Consider the following 20,586-nt stretch of genomic DNA (forward strand, 5'->3'; position numbering starts at 1 on the left):
AAACCCACAAACCAAGAAATCATGACCTGAGCCGAAGTCAGATACTTAACCAAATGAGCCACCCAGGTGCCCCACATAAAGCATATTTTAATCTTCAATTATTATTATTATTATTTTTAAAGTAAACTCTACACTCAACTGGGGCTTGAACTCACAACCCCAAGGTCAAGAGTCACATGCTCTAACAACTTAGCCAGCCAGGCGCCCCTCACATTTTAATCTTTAAATGCCATATTATAGTATAAACTCTTTTCTTAAATTCTACCTCATTGTATTATTAAGCCATCACCCTGTTCTGATTTCAGAACTTTTTTTTTTCTTCTAAGTAGGCTTCACACCCAGCATGGAGCCCATGACTCTGAGATCAAGACCCGAGCTGAGATCAAGAATTGGATGCTTAACTGACTGACCAACTCATGTGCCCCTGATTTCAGAACTTTTGACTGAGATATCCTCTATAAATAATTGAGATTAATAAAGAATGTAATAATTCAAGAATGTGCTCCAAATACTGTATGTCTCATCCCATTATTATCGTTAAAGGAGAAAAACATCAGGTATAATTTTCTTCACTTGGCTGAATTAGAATGAGAAAGAACAGAAATTCACTAATGGCTTCTACTTTTACTAAATTTCTTACCACTCAATAAGCTGGTGGGAAGACAAACAGATTTTGTCACACTACCACTGCTTATTGACCACATTTTAGTAATTCTTCTGTGAACTTGGGGGGAGTACAATGACCAAGCAGGTAATTCAGAATGTGGATTTGGTGACTCAGACGCAATGACAGGTAATGAAACACAGTTTTGGACAGGTGGACAAGACAGCCTTAGAGTAAATTGTCATGGGCTATATAGTTAATAGAGTTGGACTCCAATCAGAACCCTGCAGTTGCCCTTCCTATTCTCAGAGAAAGGGGAAGTTTCAAGGGAGTTTTTACAGCCACTGAAGGACTGGCATCTTTATTTCTCAGTATCTTGCCTTTGGACATGGCTAAAATATCCTAGAAGTTGAGACATGTGTTCAAAAATTTAACTTTATTTATTTGGGAGAAAGAGAAAGAGCAGGGGAGGGGCAGTGATAGAGGGCTAGAGAGAGGGGATCTCAAGCAGGCTCTGTGCTGTCAGCATGGAGCCGGACATGAGGCTCGCACCCACGAACCATGAGATCATGACCTGAGCCGAAACTGAGTCGGATGCTTAACCAACTAGGCCATCCAGGTGCCTCCCCCAAATCTGTTAACTTTAATACATTGTTTTAAATTTAGACTTATAAGCAATCAAGATTAGAAAAGAATAGACAACTGGGGCGCCTGGGTGGCGCAGTCGGTTAAGCGTCCGACTTCAGCCAGGTCACGATCTCGCGGTCGGTGAGTTCGAGCCCCGCGTCGGGCTCTGGGCTGATGGCCCAGAGCCTGGAGCCTGTTTCCAATTCTGTGTCTCCCTCTCTCTCTGCCCCTCCCCCGTTCATGCTCTGTCTCTCTCTTTCCCAAAAATAAATAAACGTTAATTAAAAAAAAAAAAAAAGAAAAAAAGAATAGACAACCAAGTGGTTCTCTGGTCTTTGCTTTAAAATATTTAAAGACTGAGAACCACTACCCCTGAAATATAGCATTCCACCTTTGGGTAGTTCTGACTACTAACAAGGGACAGGTATATCTAACATCTATCATTTCCAAGGATTTTATTTTTTATTTTTAAGTTTATTTATTTATTTTGAGAGAGAGCATGAGTGTGTGCATGTGTGCACGTGAGTGGGGGAGGGGCAGAGAGGGAAAGAGAGAATCCCAAGCAGGCTCTGTGCTGGCAGCATGGAGTCCAATGTGGGGGCCGATCTCCCGATGAGATCATGACCTGAGCCAAAACCAAAACTCAGAAGCTCAACTAATTGAACCACCCAGGTATCTCTGCAAGGTTTTGAAGTTGAGGCAATTCCAAGCCACAAAGGTAAGCAGTAATTTCTTCTGGTACTTTTAGTGTAGGCAAAGCTTTAAAAGCCAGAGCTATAAAGGTCTACTGCCTCAAAAAAAAAAAAAAAAAAAAAGATGCTGGACAATCAGCTATCATGGAAGAATAAGAAATAATAGTCCAGCTGGGGCTGGTGGCCAATGATGAGGGAAGGAGTTGTTCTGCTTTCTCTAACCATTATAAGAATCAAACAAGACACTCATTTCCTGCTTGGTCTTACTGCTAATGCAACTAAAACAAGTAAAAAAAAAAAAAAACCTTTGTAAATCTTAGCACTTTCTGTGGGTCTCAATTATGTTAATTTTGAACCTTAGTTTTTTTCAATATTATTTTCAGAGGATATCTGGGTGGCTCAGTCAGTTGAGTGTCCGACTTCAACTCAGGTCATGATATCTCAGTTTGTGAGTTCCAGCACTGCGTCGGGTTCTGTGCTGACAGCTCGGAGCCTGGAGCCTGCTGCTGATTCTGTGTCTCCCTCTCTCTCTACCCCTCCCACCACTCATGTTCTTTCTCTCAAGAATAAATAAACATTAAAAAATTTAAAAAATGTACATTATTTTTAGAGGACCATGAAAGACGCATATTTATCTTTGATTAAAAACCTCCTTTATTTTGGCGCCTGGGTGGCTCATTCGGTTAAGCGGCCGACTTCGGCTCAGGTCACGATCTCGCAGTCCGTGAGTTCAAGCCCCGCGTTGGGCTCTGTGCTGACGGCTCAGAGCCTGGAGCCTGTTTCAGATTCTGTGTCTCCCTCTCTCTGACCCTCCCCCGTTCATGCTCTGTCTCTCTCTGTCTCAAAAATAAATAAACGTTAAAAAAAAAAAATTAAAAAAAAAAACAAAACCTCCTTTATTTTAATATTTGAGTTCACTGGAGAAACCATACTGGTTTTAGACCTTTCTGTTTAATTTTTGCTTATCTAGAATATTTGCAACTGCACAGTAATAGTTGTAGAACTGGTAGCTTCTGAATCTTTTGAACCACCTTCAAAATCTTACGCCATAGTACAATATCTACATTTCCCCCCCTGGATTTCTTTAAACCTGTCTTCCTAATAAAGAAGGCATCCAACTGGTTAAGCCCAGTTATTTCCACATTAGCTATTATAAAATTAATGTGGTAGTTGCTGTATTAGTCAGGACAGGTTAGATTATGCTAATAACCTAGTAATAAGCAATCCCAGAAGTTTACAACAGGGCTTCTCAATCTCAGCATTAGTGATATTTTTGGCCAGATAATTTTGTTGTGAGGGTCTGTCCTGTGCATTGTGGGATATTTACAGCATACCTGCCCTCTCTCCACCAGATGCCAGTTGCACTGCCCTAGTTCTGACAACCAGAAATGTTGCCAGACATTGCTAAATGTCTCCTGCATGGGAGTAGGGGGTTGGGGGTAGGGAGACGAAACAGAATAACACCTGACTGAGAACCAATGCTTTACAACAGTGAATTGGCTTTTTAAAACTTATGCTACATGTCCATCCTGGCTTGAAGCTGATTAAAAAAAAAAAAAAAAAAAAGTCCTCTTTTTTTTTTTTTTTTTTAATTTTTTTTTTTTTTCAACGTTTATTTATTTTTGGGACAGAGAGAGACAGAGCATGAACAGGGGAGGGGCAGAGAGAGAGGGAGACACAGAATCGGAAACAGGCTCCAGGCTCTGAGCCATCAGCCCAGAGCCTGATGCGGGGCTCGAACTCACTGACCGCGAGATCGTGACCTGGCTGAAGTCGGACGCTTAACCGACTGCGCCACCCAGGCGCCCCAAAAAAGTCCTCTTTATGAGGTATTGCTGACTGGGCAGATGGAAAAAAAGCACAGACAACTATGTATTAAAGCATTTGTCGAGGAGTAATGCATGTAGATCACGTTTGCTCACTATTCTTTGGCCAATACAAGTCACATAACTCATGCTGATGGAGCAGGGAAGTACAATCTCGGGAGAAGTGGCAACTACTTATGTACATTAGAAAAGTTTACCTTGTTTCCTCCCCTCTCCCTCACCTTCCGCTTCCACTCTCCCAACCAAATCCTCATTGTTAGCTATAATTAAGGTCAGAATAGCAGTTCTCCTATTTTCTTCCACTCTACTCTGGGAGAGGAACGTATCAAGCAAAAGGAAAGAACTTACCAGAATAGGAAAGAACTTAACAAAATAGCCTATTTTAATTGAATAAAAATTTTAGAAGACCTCTGGATTAAGTCCCATATCACTCCTAATTTTGTGACATGAAGGGAATACATACATCATCTATGTCCATTCTTTGGATGGTCTGAAAATTCACACCTCCAGGTGGATGAATTTCACGTTATGTTTTCTTGACAAAAAGTAAAGCTGCTTATCCTCTTAAGACAGATGTACCTTTTGAGTAAGGCATTCCTTCACAATGCCTCGTGGATGTTCCAAGACCAAAGGGTACCGTTTCTTTTTTATCAAGGACAGATTCATCTCTTTGTAAAGAAAGGTCCACAAAGGCCTTGTTTTCTCTTCTTCCTCCATATAACCTTCTTCCCTTCTCTTCTTCTATATGCTTAGTTTCCTTTTGACCCTGTCAGATTATTATACTTCCTGCTTTCCTTTTATCATGATATCCTCCCATCTCTCTAAGAGATTCTACACACTTTCTGAGAAGATATAATAGAGCAAAGTATTCCTCAACTATAAACAAAGACATTTACATTTGGTATACACACAGCTGCACTTTCTTCTGATATGATATAAAAAATACTGCATTCCCTAAAGATTACTAACACAGCCCCTTCAAATTTCCATACCTTTTAGTTAGGGTTGAGGTTCCCGGAAGGATTCTTCTATCTTGTGTCTCCCCCTGGTAACTACTGAGCTAATTACTATAGAAACTAAGGTCTTTCCAGGGATCTAGTGGAGGTAAAGGGAACATACAGATATAATATAAATCATGACATAAAGGTGCACAAATTGTAAAACATGGAGGGAATCACATAAATTCCTTAAGAACTAATGAGAAAAACTTGGCTGTGTGTTTGCCAAGTGAAGGGTGGTAGGGGGTTAGAGTGCAAACAGGCTGGAAACAAGCAAGTTGCCTAGAATATTAGCTGGTGATTACAATTTGCCCTTATGGGCTGGCATGTCTGTGGTTTATGGGAGACTGAGGCTCGCTTACAGAGCTAGGGCCAAGCAATCCTGCCCTTCATTAGGGAAAGTGAAAATTAGGCTACACAATAGAAAGTCCTCTTAATTCACAAATTTGACCAAATGTGAGCACTTCTGTTCCTATGCACCTTCGGCAGACTTGAAAGAAGTGGAAAGATTTTAGTTCTGCTGAACTTTCACTCTCCTACATGGTAACAATGAAGGCTACAAATAATTGTACTACCATCTTCGCTAACTTCCTTAGTCCTAAACAAAACTTATTCCACTTTGGACACATCTTCTAGGCCAGAATGCTGCTGGACACATCCTCCTCCACTGTACGTGAGTTTTTATTTGGTTTAAGTCCCACAGCTGCGGCGGCACGCTGTCTAGAAATAGTTTGTGCTGGTGTTCAAGCTCCACAAGCCCTGGTCTCTATTTATGACACTCCCTTTGACTCTTACTCTTTGATTTCAATCAATATACTGAAAATAAAATGCAGACCTTGAATTAAAAAACAAACTAGGCTAGACAGGAATAAGGCCTTTAATACATTACCTTTTCTATGCTAATTTTGGGGGGGGGTTTAATATCCCTTCCTCTGCTACCTTTCTTCCTACCTCAGTATTTTTAACTATTAATGAAAAACACAAATTGAACACCTCCCTATTCATTTCTCATAGGCTGCTACCAACAATGGAGGAACATTACGTATTATTATCAAGAGAAGAAGAATGTTCCACAAACCACAGGAAACCTGTTTGTGGTTTCAGCCTCTATGAACTTTTGTTCTCACTGCTGACAGACAGTATTGTGCCCTAAAAACAAAGAGGCACAGGTAGGAAAGAGAGCCTTCCAGATGAGATGGTGTAAAGATTCAAATGGGCTGCAGGTAGCAATGGCCAAAAATGGACTTTGCCTAGTAAATGGCTAGCTGGTCTGGGAGCATTTTAGATGGAATAAAATGCATACTTTCAACTTTGACATAAATGCCCTGGATAGTCATTAGTCCTAGATATGAGAAAAATTAGCCATTCCCTTCATTGCTATTTCTGTTGGCTTGATGGAGGTTGGTTAATTAACACCAGCCAGGGGAATTCATTAGATATCCTTTGGTTGACTATTACTCCTTCCAAGTCAACTTCACAGTATGTACTTTACTGAATGCCCACTAATGCTTAAGTTTTTATGATTTGCTAAGTAATACTGATACAATTTAAAAAATTAGAACATTACCTGGTGATCTTGGCATCTCACCAGGGACTGCTGGGCAGTTACCTTCTCCTGATCACAATGGTTGGAACGAAAAGATCCTCTTCTCTGCAAAGCCATTTCCCTAACTGAATACTTGGCACTGGTCTTTGGAGGACTTACTTAGGGACCCAGATCCAGGGAAATACAGCACTTTGCTTGTTTGATTAATTTTATTTAGGCCCATGATCTGTGTCCTTCAAATTAGCAAATATATTTACTAATTTACAAGTTATTCTTATATATCCAAGTGGGGAAAAACTTATGCTACTTGAAAACAGATGATCTTAAAGCTGTTTAGTACAGTGGAGTCATCTAATCCAATTCTCTGATTTTACAGAGGGAGAAAGTGAGGCTCAGAGACTGGACAGACTTGACTGAGGTCATATAGCTAACTAGTAAGATAGCTGGATTTCAAGCCCGGCACTATTAACTCCTTAGTCCAGTGTACTTTTCATTATAATAATAGTGCCTATCTTCATTTTTCGTTTTTTGGAGGGGGTGGGGAAGGGGTGAAAAGAAAGGAAAAGGAACAACGACTGGAAAAATACACAATTGTACTATTTATGACCTCTGGTCAAATGTTACAGATGCAGGTTAAACGTTTCTCTACCCTTCTCTTTTGATTCCCCAGGGACGGCACCTATGAAACATGTCTGTCTGAATTTTTTACATTGCATTGCACCCAGTGCAGAAACTCTTGCAACCCTGCCCACAACCTGTTATTATAGCTCAACTAAAAGAAACACAGAACTTAGTTATTTGGCCCAAAGCCTGTTCATTCACCATTGAAAAAAATAAAGTAGGGGATGAAAGCAGGTACCCTATACAAGTGGGTTGAAATCTAGGATGTTAATAAATCAACGTTACAATCTATGTCTAATATATATATATATATATATATATATATATATACATACACATATAGTTTAACTACATTATGCTTTAATAATTTAGCTCTGAGAAGCTACATATTACAGTACTGTCTAAATTATATGAGGACACTAAAATACCATTATAATACTTTCAGTTTTCAAACTGTGAGACCACATTATTAGAGAGACTTGTCATAAGGGAAGAAATGTTTGCGACTGCAGTCTATCAGAGAATGGCTTTTTAAAGAATCTTGTGTAAGAGCATGTTTGATGTTGCAAAACACATTATTTTAACATTACTGTGCTTTATCACAATAAAGATTGTATCAAAATTTAGAAGGAAAGAGAGCTTTGCACTTACTGACTACCTGCCACCCCAAACACTGTGCTAGATATTTTTCTTAGATCATCTAATTTAATCTTCACAAGGCTGGAATAAGATTATCATCTTATTTTTTATGGATGGGGAAACTAAGATTCAAAGAAATTAGGTGGTTTACTTAAGATCACATGGCCTATAACACACAGACCTGGGACTTGAACCTAAGAGTGATTCTAAAGCCACTGGACTTTCCTTTATACAATATATCACCGTCACTCTAGAGGTTTAGAGAAAAGCTGTTCTTTGGCTTCCCAGAAGTTTCCTCAGCAAATGAAGTCACTCACTCACTACTTCTCCACTGTGTGTCAATTCATCCATCTGCCCAATACCCAATGTATCACCAAATAGGTATGAAGTGCCTGTGACGCTCCAGGCATTATGCTAGGTACTACGGATACAACGATGAGTGAAAAGGAGGTCCACGAGTCCTGTGGCATAAAGAAGGGTCGTTAATTCAACAGTCATAAAAATAAATGTAAAATTACAACTGTGTTAAGGATTATGATGAATTAAGAGTTAGTAGCTCTGTGGCGCCTCGGTGGCTCAGTCGGTTGAGTGTCCAACTTCGGCTCAGGTCATAATCTCACGGTTTGTGAGTTTGAGCCCCGCATCCAGCTCTGTGCAGACAGCTCGGAGCCTGGAGCCTGCTTCAGATTCTGTGTCTCCTTCTCTCTCTGCCCCTCCCTTGCTTGTGTGCCCTCTCTCTCTCTCTCTCTCTCAAAAATAAATGTAAAAAAAAATTAAAAAGAAAAAAGAAGAGTTAGTAGCTCTGGGTCTGAAATTTAATCTGGTACCATTGTAATGTCTAACAGTGGTCTCTGACTCAGTCTGGAGGGTCATGGAAGGTTTCTCTGGGGAAATGATGACTGAATAGAGATTTGGAGAAATAGCAAAATTACTTAGTAAAGAAAATTGTTCTAGATTGAGGGAACACTGTGCAAAGATACCATGATGAGAGAAAGCAGTACATGTCTGAAGACATGGAAGGGTGATGTGAATGTAGCAGAAATAGCAAAGGGGAGCAGCATAGTACATCAGGCAAGAGAGACAGGAGCAGCCAGATGATACTGGGCCTAGGGGCCAAAGAAAGGATTCTGACTTTGGTACAAAAAGCAATGGGAGGCCACTGAATGGTTTTAAGAGGGGAGATAACATAACCAGATTCACATTTTCTAAAAGCCTACACTGAAGTGGGGAGAAATGACTCAGAGGAGGAAAAAGTGGACACAGGAGGACCAGTCAGGAAGCTTCTGAAATAAACCAGGCAAGAGATGATGGTACCTTAATCTAAAAAGGTAAAAGTGGAAATGAGGAGAAGCGGATGGATTTGAGATTTATTTAAAAGTATAAAAATGACAACTTCATAACAGCTTGAATATGGGAAGTGAGGAAGATTTCAAAGACGAGGCTGGTATATGGCTTGCTTAGATGGCAGGGAACATTGAAAGAAGGTCAAATTTGGTGGGAGGAGGGGAGAAGAGTAGAAATGGTGGGTAAGTTTTAGATTTGCTGAGATGCCTCTGAGATATATAAATGGCAGTAAGAGCTCAGAGCAGAAGTATGGATTAGAGACAGGACTGTCTGAGTTGTCTGAAAATAAATATTAAGCTGTGAGTACAGATGAAATCACCCGAGGAGAAACAAGATCTATGATGGAGCCCTGAGGAATCCCATCATCCACTGGATCGATGGAAGAGCACAAACCTATATAAGAGACTGAGAAAGAATAAACCACTGAGAACAGAGGAAAACTGGGAGAATGCAATGTCACAGGAGCCAAGGGAGGAGAAAAATTTCAAAATAAGAAAGCCATTAGTGCTGAGTAATGCCGAGAGGTAAAGTAAAAATTAAGACTTTTAAAGTCTGTGGATTTAATACCATGACAGTTATTACTGACCCTAGAAAGAGCTGCTTCAGTGGTACGACAGGGGTGGAAGTCACAGTTAGAGGGAATGAAGAATGAGTAGTAGAAGCCATGGTGGCTATAAGAAACTTATTCCCATCCTGAGAAGAGTTTCATTTGAGAAAGGAAAACCAATACAGAGAGTACAAAAAATAGACACAATGTTACCAGTTTTACTAATTCTTTACATGCTACAGAAATTCAGAAGAGGAAGGCTCAAGGTGACTGGGTAACCCAGGAAAGTCTATAAAGTGGCAAAGTTATTAATTAAAACACTTTGAATTGATTTTTAAATCACTGAAGTATAGTTGACATACAATGTATAAGTTTCAGGTGGACAACAGTGACTCAACAATGAAATACATTACTCAATGCTCACCACAACAAGTGTAGTCACCAGCCGTCACCATGCCACATTATTATTATAATAGAGAGAAGGAGTATTTAAGAAGTGCACAACTGAATGTCTGAGAAGTGCTGAATGTCAGGAAGTTACATGCAAACACTACATGGCGTGTGTATGGGGGTGGGGGGAGCGGCGAGGTGGAAGCAGGATGGGATAGAGTGATAAAAAAGCCAACACATATGGACGCAGTTCTGTTTTGTGACGTAGGCTCAATACTGAATTTTTTAGGACTGGGTAATCTATGTCCTAGTCTCTCCTATTCTTTGCTGCTGACCTGTGGGCCAATTCCTCTCTCATAATCAATTATACCAGAAGGTTGGTAGGGAGAAGAGAAAATAAGAATCATAAATCAACTGTGTGCTCACTGGTTTTGGATAACGTTGTGTGAAAAGGTGGGATGCGTAAAATCAATGTAATTTTATATTTATGGCTTTGAGGTAGTATGACAGAGTAGGAAAGAACACAGACTTCAGAGCCAGAGGGAGTCAGATCTGATCACCAACTCTGTCATTCGCTGCCTATGCAGGCATGGGAAGTGCAATTGATGTCCCTGAACCCCAGCTTCTCATCTGTAAAATGGGAGAAATAAGTTTCTTGGCAAGTTAGAGATGAGATGTAGTGTCGCCTGATAGGAATCTATTAATAGATGGCTAATGCTATTTTACTAATACTATAATATATAGAGAAAACAGGTAATACATTCAAATAGAGAACCTTGTATTCCTAAGATGAAGGCATTTTATTTACTAGTGGGCCCTGATATAATTTTTCTATTGGTATTTATCTAGAGACAAGTGAAAAGCCCCAGATAGCAAAGTTTAGGTCTTAGACCTTTTGTGAGGTAAACATAATTTATTTGTCTCACAGACTTTTACCATTAATGATATTAAGTATTTAACTATTCAATAAGTATTTAAGTATTTAAAGATTAAAATATATTCTTATTTTATATTACGGCTAATTTTGTTAGAGTGGGATAAAGACACACCAAAAAAAAAGAAAAAAAGGAAAAAGTAAACCAGAAGAATAAAAAAGCAATGAAAGTTAAGGGTGAAAAAAGGACAGAGCACAGGAGAGGCAAAAGCAGAGAAAGAGACAGAGAAAAGACAGAGAAGAGACAGTCAGAAGAGGAGTGACAGGAGAATCTGCCTGGCCCTCTCGGATCCCTCCAGATTCAGCCTACCATTTCTGTATGACAGCCAAACCAAAGCACTCTGAGCCTCCTGCTCTGCCAAGGAAGCTCTTCCTCCGCCTGATCATACCACTGCTTTCCTTTCTTACCCGCATCCCTCCGCCCCTCAGTCCTTCTCGGTATTTTACGAGACGGTAGACCTGCCACTGTTCAACACTGCTCTGGGCCACTTCCTCTCAATTACTTAAAAAAACAAAAGAAAACAAAAAACACATTTACATTTGCATCTGCTAAACTAAGAAGGACATAATGCGACAGAGAGGAGGAAATATGTTTATAGAACACTGAGATCTTCTGTAGGAACACTTTTTTTTAGAGGTGCTTTGAGAAATTTTATTACTTTAAGACAGGTCAAGTGATGGATATAATTTTGTAAAATATGCCAAAAGATAAATGAAATTAAATCAAGGGAAAAGCCCAGACTCTGAGATGACCAACCCTGATTTATTTAGTGATCTTTCTTACTGTGTGCTGAGGGCCATCTTCATTATCCCTCATGTAGAAAGGCTTGAGTGCTAATGGATAATTAATGACGAAGACTGGTATGTTGCCACAGTGTTTCACCAGGTACTTTTCATGTTCAGTATGTAGATCAACACCCCACTGTAGTGAGAAAAAAGAAGTTATCAAAGGAGAAGACAAAGCTGAAATACACAATGCAGTACCCGAAAATAACCTGTATCAGTTCCAAGGGCTTCCTCTGTGTATCAGTGATGTGTGGAGCTGTCTGCTGAGGTTACACAGATAAGTGAAACAGAGAGGTGTGTTATGAGAACATCCGAAGGCCTGGAGAGATGAAAACTGAAACCAGTAGATAAACACTATGCTTTCTGTCCCCCATCTTGGGGAGCGGCATTTAGCAGATGAATCGCATCTGCAAGAAAATAAAGTACACTTCCCACAGTGTGTAAAAATGGACTTCAAAATCATGGCTTTTATTAATATCGCCTACAGCTTCTTCTATGGTTACTGTTCCTAAATCACAGGAAATTAAATGATGAAAGATAATATTCCTAATATTCAGTTTATCTCTGGCTAGATGGCTTCTCTCAGTGAATTTTTTTTAATAAAAGAGTCAATTCATATATCAGATGTTCTGATGAATATTTAATAACACTGTTTATCTATTCATTCAACAAATACTAATGTGCCTATTAAATCCCGGTACCATGCTAGCTAGATACTGAACATAGTGGTGAGAAAAACAGAATCCCCAACTTCATGAAGCTTCCAGGGTGGGAGACAAATATTAAATAAAAAATTATACAAATTAACTGATTATAAATATAACAAGCATAACTATTATAACTCATAAGAGGATCTGACTGGACTGGGGATAGGAACAGTATATGGCATAGTTTGAAGATAGAGTCATTATAGAAATTCTTAACATTATATTATTCCTACTGTCTGCCAATACCTTAATTATAGAGAAGAAGCTCTGACATAGGAACAAGGAGACTCACCTCTAACATTATGGGCATGCCCACTGATAAGTCATGTGACCTCTCTGAATATGTTACCATTCTCTTAAAGGATTTTCACCTTCCTAAACTTGGGAAACTTCTTTATAACCCTTTAGTCATGACTATTATAAAGGATAGGATTCTACTTCAAAATTATTATTTATTCTAACTGTTTCAACAAGGTTAAGCAAACATCAAAAAAAGGCCAATCTAAAGATAAGCAAATACTAAACACTGCTAATAAGAGAAATAAGATTATTTTAAAGGATTCTTTTTTTTTTTTTTAAAGTAAGCTCTACTCCCAACGTGGGGTTTGAACTCACGACCCTGAGATTAAGGGTTGAATGCTCTACCGACTGAGCCACACGTCAGCATTGTTAATGACAGATGATAAGGACAAGAGCAGGGGAAGATACATATAAGTATTAATATAAATGTAAATAAAAATACTACCTCTGGGGTGAAGGTGAAGTTCTGAGATGCCTGCTTTAAGATCTCCACTGCTTCAGTATAAGAAATGCTGGAAAGGAACAGGATAAAAGCAGAGAAAAGTCAATGCAATGGTATGATGTTAGTTAGTCCATCTGAAAACCACAAAAGGCCTATTCCCATATAATCTTTGAGGTCACAAATGAGTACCAAGTGGTTATTGAGTAATCAAGAATGATTAAAAACAAATCATCACTGAGTAATCAGAAATTAAGGCTGATCTAATCGTACAAGAGTCTGATCAGTATGAAGAGAAACAGCCATTCAATAATCCTATTCCTGATCTACTTGTAGTGTACACAGAGGAACTAGTCACTTAAGCAAGTAAAGATTTTCTCTGAATTCATGCTATGCCAATGCCCTAATAAAAGGTATGAAATATTGAGGTTGAAAGAGCAAAAGTCTTTCCATAAAGTCATCATTCATTCATACAATATACATTTATTGAGCACCTACTATGTACTAGGCATTATTCTAGGCACTGGAGAAATAGTAAATAAAAACAAAGCCTTTATGGAGCAGATATTCATGTGTGTGTGTGTGTGTGTGTGTGTGTGTGTGTGGTGTGATGTGTGGTGTGTGATGGGGATGGTGGGTGGGAAGAAAGATAAACATAAAGAATATCATGTCAGGGTGCTATTGGAGCTGTGAAGAAAAATAAAGCAAGGTGAGAAGACAAAGGATGTTTGGGGACGCTATTTTATTTTATTAAACAAATTTTTTTTTAATGTTATCTATTTTTTTTTTTTTCAACTTTTTTTTTTTTTTTTAATTTATTTTTGGGACAGAGAGAGACAGAGCATGAACAGGGGAGGGGCAGAGAGAGAGGGAGACACAGAATCGGAAACAGGCTCCAGGCTCTGAGCCATACAGCCCAGAGCCTGACGCGGGGCTCGAACTCACAGACCGCGAGATCGTGACCTGGCTGAAGTCGGACGCTTAACCGACTGCGCCACCCAGGCGCCCCTAATGTTATCTATTTTTGAGAGAGAGAGACACACACACAGAGTGTGAGCAGGGAAGGGGCAGAGAGAGGGAGACACAGAATTGGAAGCAGGCTCCAGGCTCTGGGCTGTCGGCACAGGGCCCGACGCGGGGCTTGAACTCATGAACCATGAGGTCATGACCTGACCCAAAGTTGGACGCTTAACTGACTGAGCCACCCAGGCACCTCTTGGGGGTGCTATTTTAAATAAGATGGCCAAGAAAAGTCTCACTGAGCTGGGGACCTGCATGACATAAGGAAATGAACCATACAAATATCTGAGGGGAAGTATTCCAGGCAAAAGGAACAGTAAGTACAAAGGCCTGAAGTGAAGGAACAGTTTGGCTCATTCAAGGAACAAAAAGGTCAGTGTGCCTGTAGCAAAGTGAACAAGGGGAGGAATGTCAGGAAATTAGATAGGAGAGACAGTCAGAGGTCAGATCTTATGGAGTCTTTCAGGCCATAGTCAGGGCTTTGTAATACATGCTCAGGGTTGTAAGACTGATTAGGAAAAATACCATTAGTTATCTCAGTAAGAAACTCTCATGTCTAAAGCAAGTCAAGCCAAGCATTTGTTTTAATTTAACTTAATAGGTAATATATGAACATAGTAAAAAAAAAAAAAAAAAAAAAAATCACTATGTTTAAAAAAGCGTACATCTCCTATCTCATAGCTACCTGGCTCCACTCCTGACATACAAACACTGTTATTGGTTTCTTGTGTATCCTTCCACAGAGTTTTATACACCTATTAGCAAATATTAATATACAATCTTGTTTAACAGATGACAGCCACAGTATACCTCCCATATATACTTTGTTTTCCTCAATCACATGCCATGCAGATCTTTCCATATCAGTATATAAAGAGTTTCTTCATTTTTTTGAATTATTACATAATATTCCATTTTGTGGCTGTACCCTAATTAGTTTAACTACTAACCTACTGATGGACATTTCAGCTGTTTCTATCTTTTACTATTAGAAATCATGACTACATACATCAATTACAAATGATTCTACATTAATTCCATATTAATTTTGAATATGGAAAAAATAGAATTGTTGGATCAATGTGTATTTACATTTACAGTTTTTATATATTTTGATACTGCCAAAGATTCTGCTTCCCTTTTATAGTGTTCTACCAATTTATGCCTATTAGTAGTAAACAAAAATGTCAGTTTCCCTATGCCATTTGCAACAGTACTTTGGATGATTAAAAACAAAAATCTACAATAAAACATCAAAAAAACCTCCACCCAAACCCCAAAACAAACCAAACAAAACCCCAAGATCTACAAATTTTCTGAAGGACTTTGAGTTCAAAAAGTTAACTTACTTAACACAAACTTATTCACTGAGGGAAAAATGAAGTTCATACCTCTGATAACTAATTGGAAAGAGTGTACATAGCACAAATGAAGCTTCCAAAGCTGTTTTGAGTGATTTTTCCAAGATGAAAAATTTATTCAAATTAAAATCTAGTATTACATAACAAGTTATTTCTGGTAACAATGGTAATGGTGTTGATGGTAGTAATAATTTTTAAATGAGTATTTTACAGAAGGGGAATAGAAGGTTAGAAGGGACAGTAAGTTGCCAAAAATCACTCACACAAATAAATAGTAAACCTGATGTGCTGACTCCAGAGCCTAAGCTTTTAACTACTAAGATAATGCCTAGAACACTTGGGAGTTTAATTATGCTCAATCAAAACAACACAATGGGCTCTGAGTTCTCCCTGACTCTACCACTTATTGGGTACTATGTAAATCACTTTACCTTAAGGAAAACATTTTATAAATTTCTGTAATGTTTTATACAACCAGTAAAAAAAAAATTAAATATTCCTACTTGTAAAATAAGGGTATTGGACTACATTGTCTATAATTCTTTCCTGCTTAGACATTCTATTGTTCTATTCCATCAATTGCTTGAGATGATCTACTCCTTATACTGACAAATATAAGAGCTAAGTGGGAAGCACCAGGATTTTGTGCCAGTGATATGTTACTGCTACATTATTTTAAGAAAATGACTCTCTGTGTAAGTATCTCTTGTTATTCTGGATCTTCTGCCCCACTCTCCCTACACCCTAAGTTGAAGCACAGCTTTCGAGTTCAAATTACAGTTCTGACACTGGATATCCTTAGTGGCCTTTATCAACTCTCTCTCTAGTAAAATTTTTTTTTTGTATGTACAGAGAATAATAGTTCTTCTTCCCAGAAGTTATTTCTAAAGTACTTTGAGGAAGGAGGAACAGACGCTGATATTGCATGATGCAGTATCAAACTACCTTGATATTTAAATTTTTTATTGTTGAATGAAGAAAATTATTCTGAAGCTGTTGGAGTGAAACCGCTAAGAGAAAATTATTCGCATTCTTTGACTCAAATTCACAGATAAACGAAGAGCAAAAGAAGGTAAGTACTCTATTTTTAAAAAAAACCTTAATGCTATAAAGAATAAAATAAATGAATTCTATTTCTGCTTGGTAAAGGCTAAATTCAATTACTACACAAGACCTTTAAATAATATATCTTCATAAAAAACAATCCTAACAAGTAGCCAAGAATACAATGAAATCTGTTTATGCATAAGAACACAAGTCACATGGTATCTTCTGTGTGTGCGTGTGTGTGCATGTGTATGTATACTTTGGGGAGTGTCTCAATTCTAATTCATCATGCTTAGGTCTACTCTCATGTCCTCTTATGGCTGTTAAAATCTTTGGTTTCAAAAGCTAGCAACACCCCCTCCATCTAGCATATACTCCACACCTTGAGAAAAGTCTACGTCATGTCATTTATGTATACCCCTCTGGTGTTCAGTTCCCTCTTCATTTCTAGCTCCTGGAACTTCCTCCTACTTTCCAGTGACTTCAATAATGTATTTAAAATTTTTTTTATAATTTTTAACAAGCATTTTTAGATGTTTTGTAGTAGGAGTTTTATTTAAGTTATCTAGCCTGGCACACTGTTTAAGCAGTATGGTCATTAGATCCTTTAAACCGTATGATAGACAAGTTATTACTTTTTTTCAAGTTTATTTATTTTGAGAAAGAGAGTGTAAGTGGGGGAGGAGCAGAGAGAGAAGGAGAAAGAGAATCTCAAGCAGGCCCCGCACGGTTAGCACGGAGCCTGAGGTGGGGCTCGAACCCGAGAACTGTGAGATCATGACCTGAGCTGAAAACCAAGAGTTGGATGCTCAAGTGACTGAGCCACCCAGGTGCACTGACAAGTTATTACTTTATAGAAGAGGAAACTGAGGTTCAAAATGATTAAAGATTTACTATTAACCAAGTTCATAGTTGTAATTAGATAATCATTCATTCAAATAGTTAACTATTCATCTTTTGCTCTAGATTTTAAATTCCATAAAAGGAACAATCCTTGCCTGTATTCACTACTGAATTGTTAATGACTAGCATAGTGCCTAACTCATAGCAGGTAGCCAACAAATATGTGTTGAAAAATACTAAGCCACTGACTAATGGCTGATAACAAGTATCGCCAGAATTAGAATCCAGGTCCTCTAAGCCATAGCTCATTGCATTCACTGCCCAGAGTAAACAGTGATACATGTTAACAGGAAACTTCAGGGAGAGGACCTAGCCTAAAGAATACTCTCGATCCCATGGTCGTGCAAATTTCATTTACTCATTCATTCCATTATTCAATAAATATTTACTGAGTTCCTGTTAGAGGTACTAAGCACGGGGGGTGTTGTAACAGTAAACAAAATCAACAAGCTCCCTACCATATGGAGTTGAAAACACTAAACAAATCATCACAAGTATACATTTAAACCACAACCATGATTTGTGCCGTGGAATGGATGATGATGCCGGCAATGACTGATGGGACATGGCCCACGAGGTCATTTCCCAACCTCAGTATTTTACAGACCTGGACTCCAAAGCACAAGTTAAGTGATATGTGACGGTCATAAGGACAGCAAGGAGCTACAGCTACTCTAGCATTAATTCCAGTGCCCTTTTGAATAACATGAAGCATAGTGGTTAAAAGCATGAGCTTTGAAATCAGACGAGTGAGTTTGAATCCCCATTTCATGTTTTATTTGCCTAATCTGAGTTGATTCTTCATCTACAGAATGGCAGTAACAACTATTCACAGAGCTGTTGTGAAGATACAACGAACTACTGGTGTATGTAAAGTGTATCACTACCTGGCACATAGCAAATAGTCAATAAAAGGTGGATATTTTTTTCCCATCTTAGATCTTATTCACTAGATAAGATGTTCTCTCTGGTTTTCTCTCCCCAGCACAGATCCTTCGGATGCCCAAATTAATTCTTTCCTACCTGCTTACTTACTACTTTTATCAATATGCAATGTTCAGAAGTCTTCTGTAAGCTCCAGATCTGTACACTGAAACTGCCTACCCAACATCTACCTGAAAAGAATCTCAGCCTTAACATGACACCTCATGATGATGATCCTGATACCTCCTCCCAACTTACCCCAAGGGGGATACCACTTTCCGAATCTCAGTTAACGGCAACTCCATTTTTATAGCTGTATAAGACAAAAGGTTTGAAGTCACTCTTGACTTAAATTCTCTCTCCCGAATATTCTCAGCACATCCTGTTTGCTCTATCTTTAAAATATATCCAGAATAGAAAAACTATCTCCACTGCTACCATCCTGGCCGGTGATGGTTATTTTATGTGTCAACTTGGCTGGGCAATGGTACTCAGATATTTGCTCAAACATTATTCAGGATGTTTCTGTGAAGGTGTTTTTGGGTGAGATTAACATTTAATTCAGTGGACTCTGAGTAAAGCAGAGTACTCTCCACAGTGTGGGCCACATCCAATTAGTTGAAGGCTTTAATAGGACAAAGACTGGTCTCTCCCAAGAAAGAGGGAATTCTGCCAGCAGAATGCCTTTGGACTCCCAGCTGTAACTCTTCCCTGAGACTCTAGCCTGCTGAACTACTCCATCAAATTTTGAACTCCTCAAGGATCCACACTGTAGGAGATGATTCCTTAAAAATAAATATTTACATATACACATCATGTCGGTTTTGTTTCTCTGTATAAATCTAATACATGGTCTAAATCATCATGTACTCTCATCCAGATGGCTCTAATAATCTTCTGGTTGGTTTTCTGCTCTCACTCTTGTGCTGGCTCTCACCCTGAAGTCTGTTCTCACCCAGTAGCCAGAGTGATCCTATTAAATCCAATTCAGATCTTATCAGTCCTGCACAGAACTTTTCAATGGTTTCCTTACCTTACTCAAGCAAAAACCCAAACTCTTCACAGTGACCTAAAAAGCTATACATGATTTTCCACCTCCCACCACCTTTCCTTGTCTTCTATTATCCTTTTCCCTTATCCACTCCTCACTATTACTTGAACAAACCAGGTATGGCCCAACCTCAGGGCCTTTGTACTTGCTATTCCCTCTGCCTAGAATATTCTTTTTCCACATATCCATATAGCTAGTTCTCTTAGTTTCTTTAATTCTTTACTCAAAAATCATCTCAGTGAGATCTTCTCTGTCACACTAAGTAAAACTTCTACCTCTTCACTCTTTTTGTCTTATCTTCTCTCTCTTCTCTGGGTTTCTTCTCCCTTAGTATTATTCATTCTCACAGACTGTATGTTTTACTTATTTGTTTCTTGTTTCTTATTTCCTCCCCAGAAATGTAAGCTCAATGAAGGAAGGGAATTTTATCTGCTTTGTTTGCTGCTTTAAAACAGTCGTTTTAGATTTTAGAACAAGCCTGGCACATTGTGAGTATTCAATATACACTGTTTTTTCCTTTTTTCAAGTTTTCATTTAAATTCCAGTTAGTTAACATACTCCATATACACTTAAGTGAAAGAAAAAAAAAACCTCAAAAGCTTTCAGTTGTACTCCACTGCCTTCGATTCTCTATCATAGGGCTCCTATTTCCTCTTTTTCTGATCTTACATCTGTTGTTTTGCTATTTATTCCGGCTCAACGACTCATCACTTTTAACTTGTAGCCTGAAGGTCTACACTGATATCTGAAATTCTCAGCTCAGTCAAGTATGCCAAGTTTTTCTTATTACCATTCTCCAGGACAGGCTGAATTCTTTATTCTCTTAGAACAAAAACTTCCTAAAGCTAATGATAGCAAGTGAAGAATGATACCAACTTACGTTCAGAAACAATTTTCCAGTCTTCTGAGTACCAAACTTAACTCCTATACACACTAAATACATCGAATACTAAGACTTATATAAATGATTTGTATTATTTATGGAGAGATTGCTTATTGCTCTTTTTCCATATCAAGTATGTGTTTGTTTTATAATAAACTGTAAAATGGAACAACCTATCTGATTAGTACGGTTAGTGGAATTAACAGTCTGATATCAAGTACTACTTGTATAGGATAGTGGAAATGAAGAAAAATGTATGTGTTATACTTAAAACACAGATCTTTAGATTTAAAAAAGTCACCAAAAAACCAGGTTTAGAATATATTATCTGATTAGAGCAATTGAAGGTAAATTAAAAAAAAAGACTGAAACAGTAAAAGTGATAGACATTACATGT

At 38.4% G+C, this 20,586-nt stretch overlaps 1 protein-coding gene across 8 annotated transcripts in view; it reads right to left on the reverse strand.

The window, feature by feature from the left end:
- The window catches only part of NARS2 (asparaginyl-tRNA synthetase 2, mitochondrial), a 139,646-nt gene that overhangs the window by 16,120 nt on the left and 102,940 nt on the right, over window positions 1-20,586 (reverse strand). For 5 of the 8 annotated variants that reach the window (XM_086678418.1, XM_086678420.1, XM_025928967.2 and 2 more), the window contains 2 exons: window positions 13,007-13,073; window positions 11,553-11,690 (listed from right to left, as the gene is read on the reverse strand). In XM_086678418.1, coding sequence (XP_086534544.1) covers window positions 11,553-11,690; window positions 13,007-13,073 — 205 coding nt within the window. Of the gene's footprint in view, window positions 1-4,741; window positions 4,845-11,552; window positions 11,691-13,006; window positions 13,074-20,586 lie in introns of all 8 variants that reach the window. The other 3 variants (XR_015241125.1, XM_086678423.1, XM_086678419.1) reach the window with 3 other exon arrangements.

The sequence above is a fragment of the Puma concolor genome, chromosome D1, assembly GCF_028749965.1.
Source record: "Puma concolor isolate L17-30 chromosome D1, mPumCon1.1.hap2, whole genome shotgun sequence".
Classification (NCBI taxonomy): domain Eukaryota; kingdom Metazoa; phylum Chordata; class Mammalia; order Carnivora; family Felidae; genus Puma; species Puma concolor.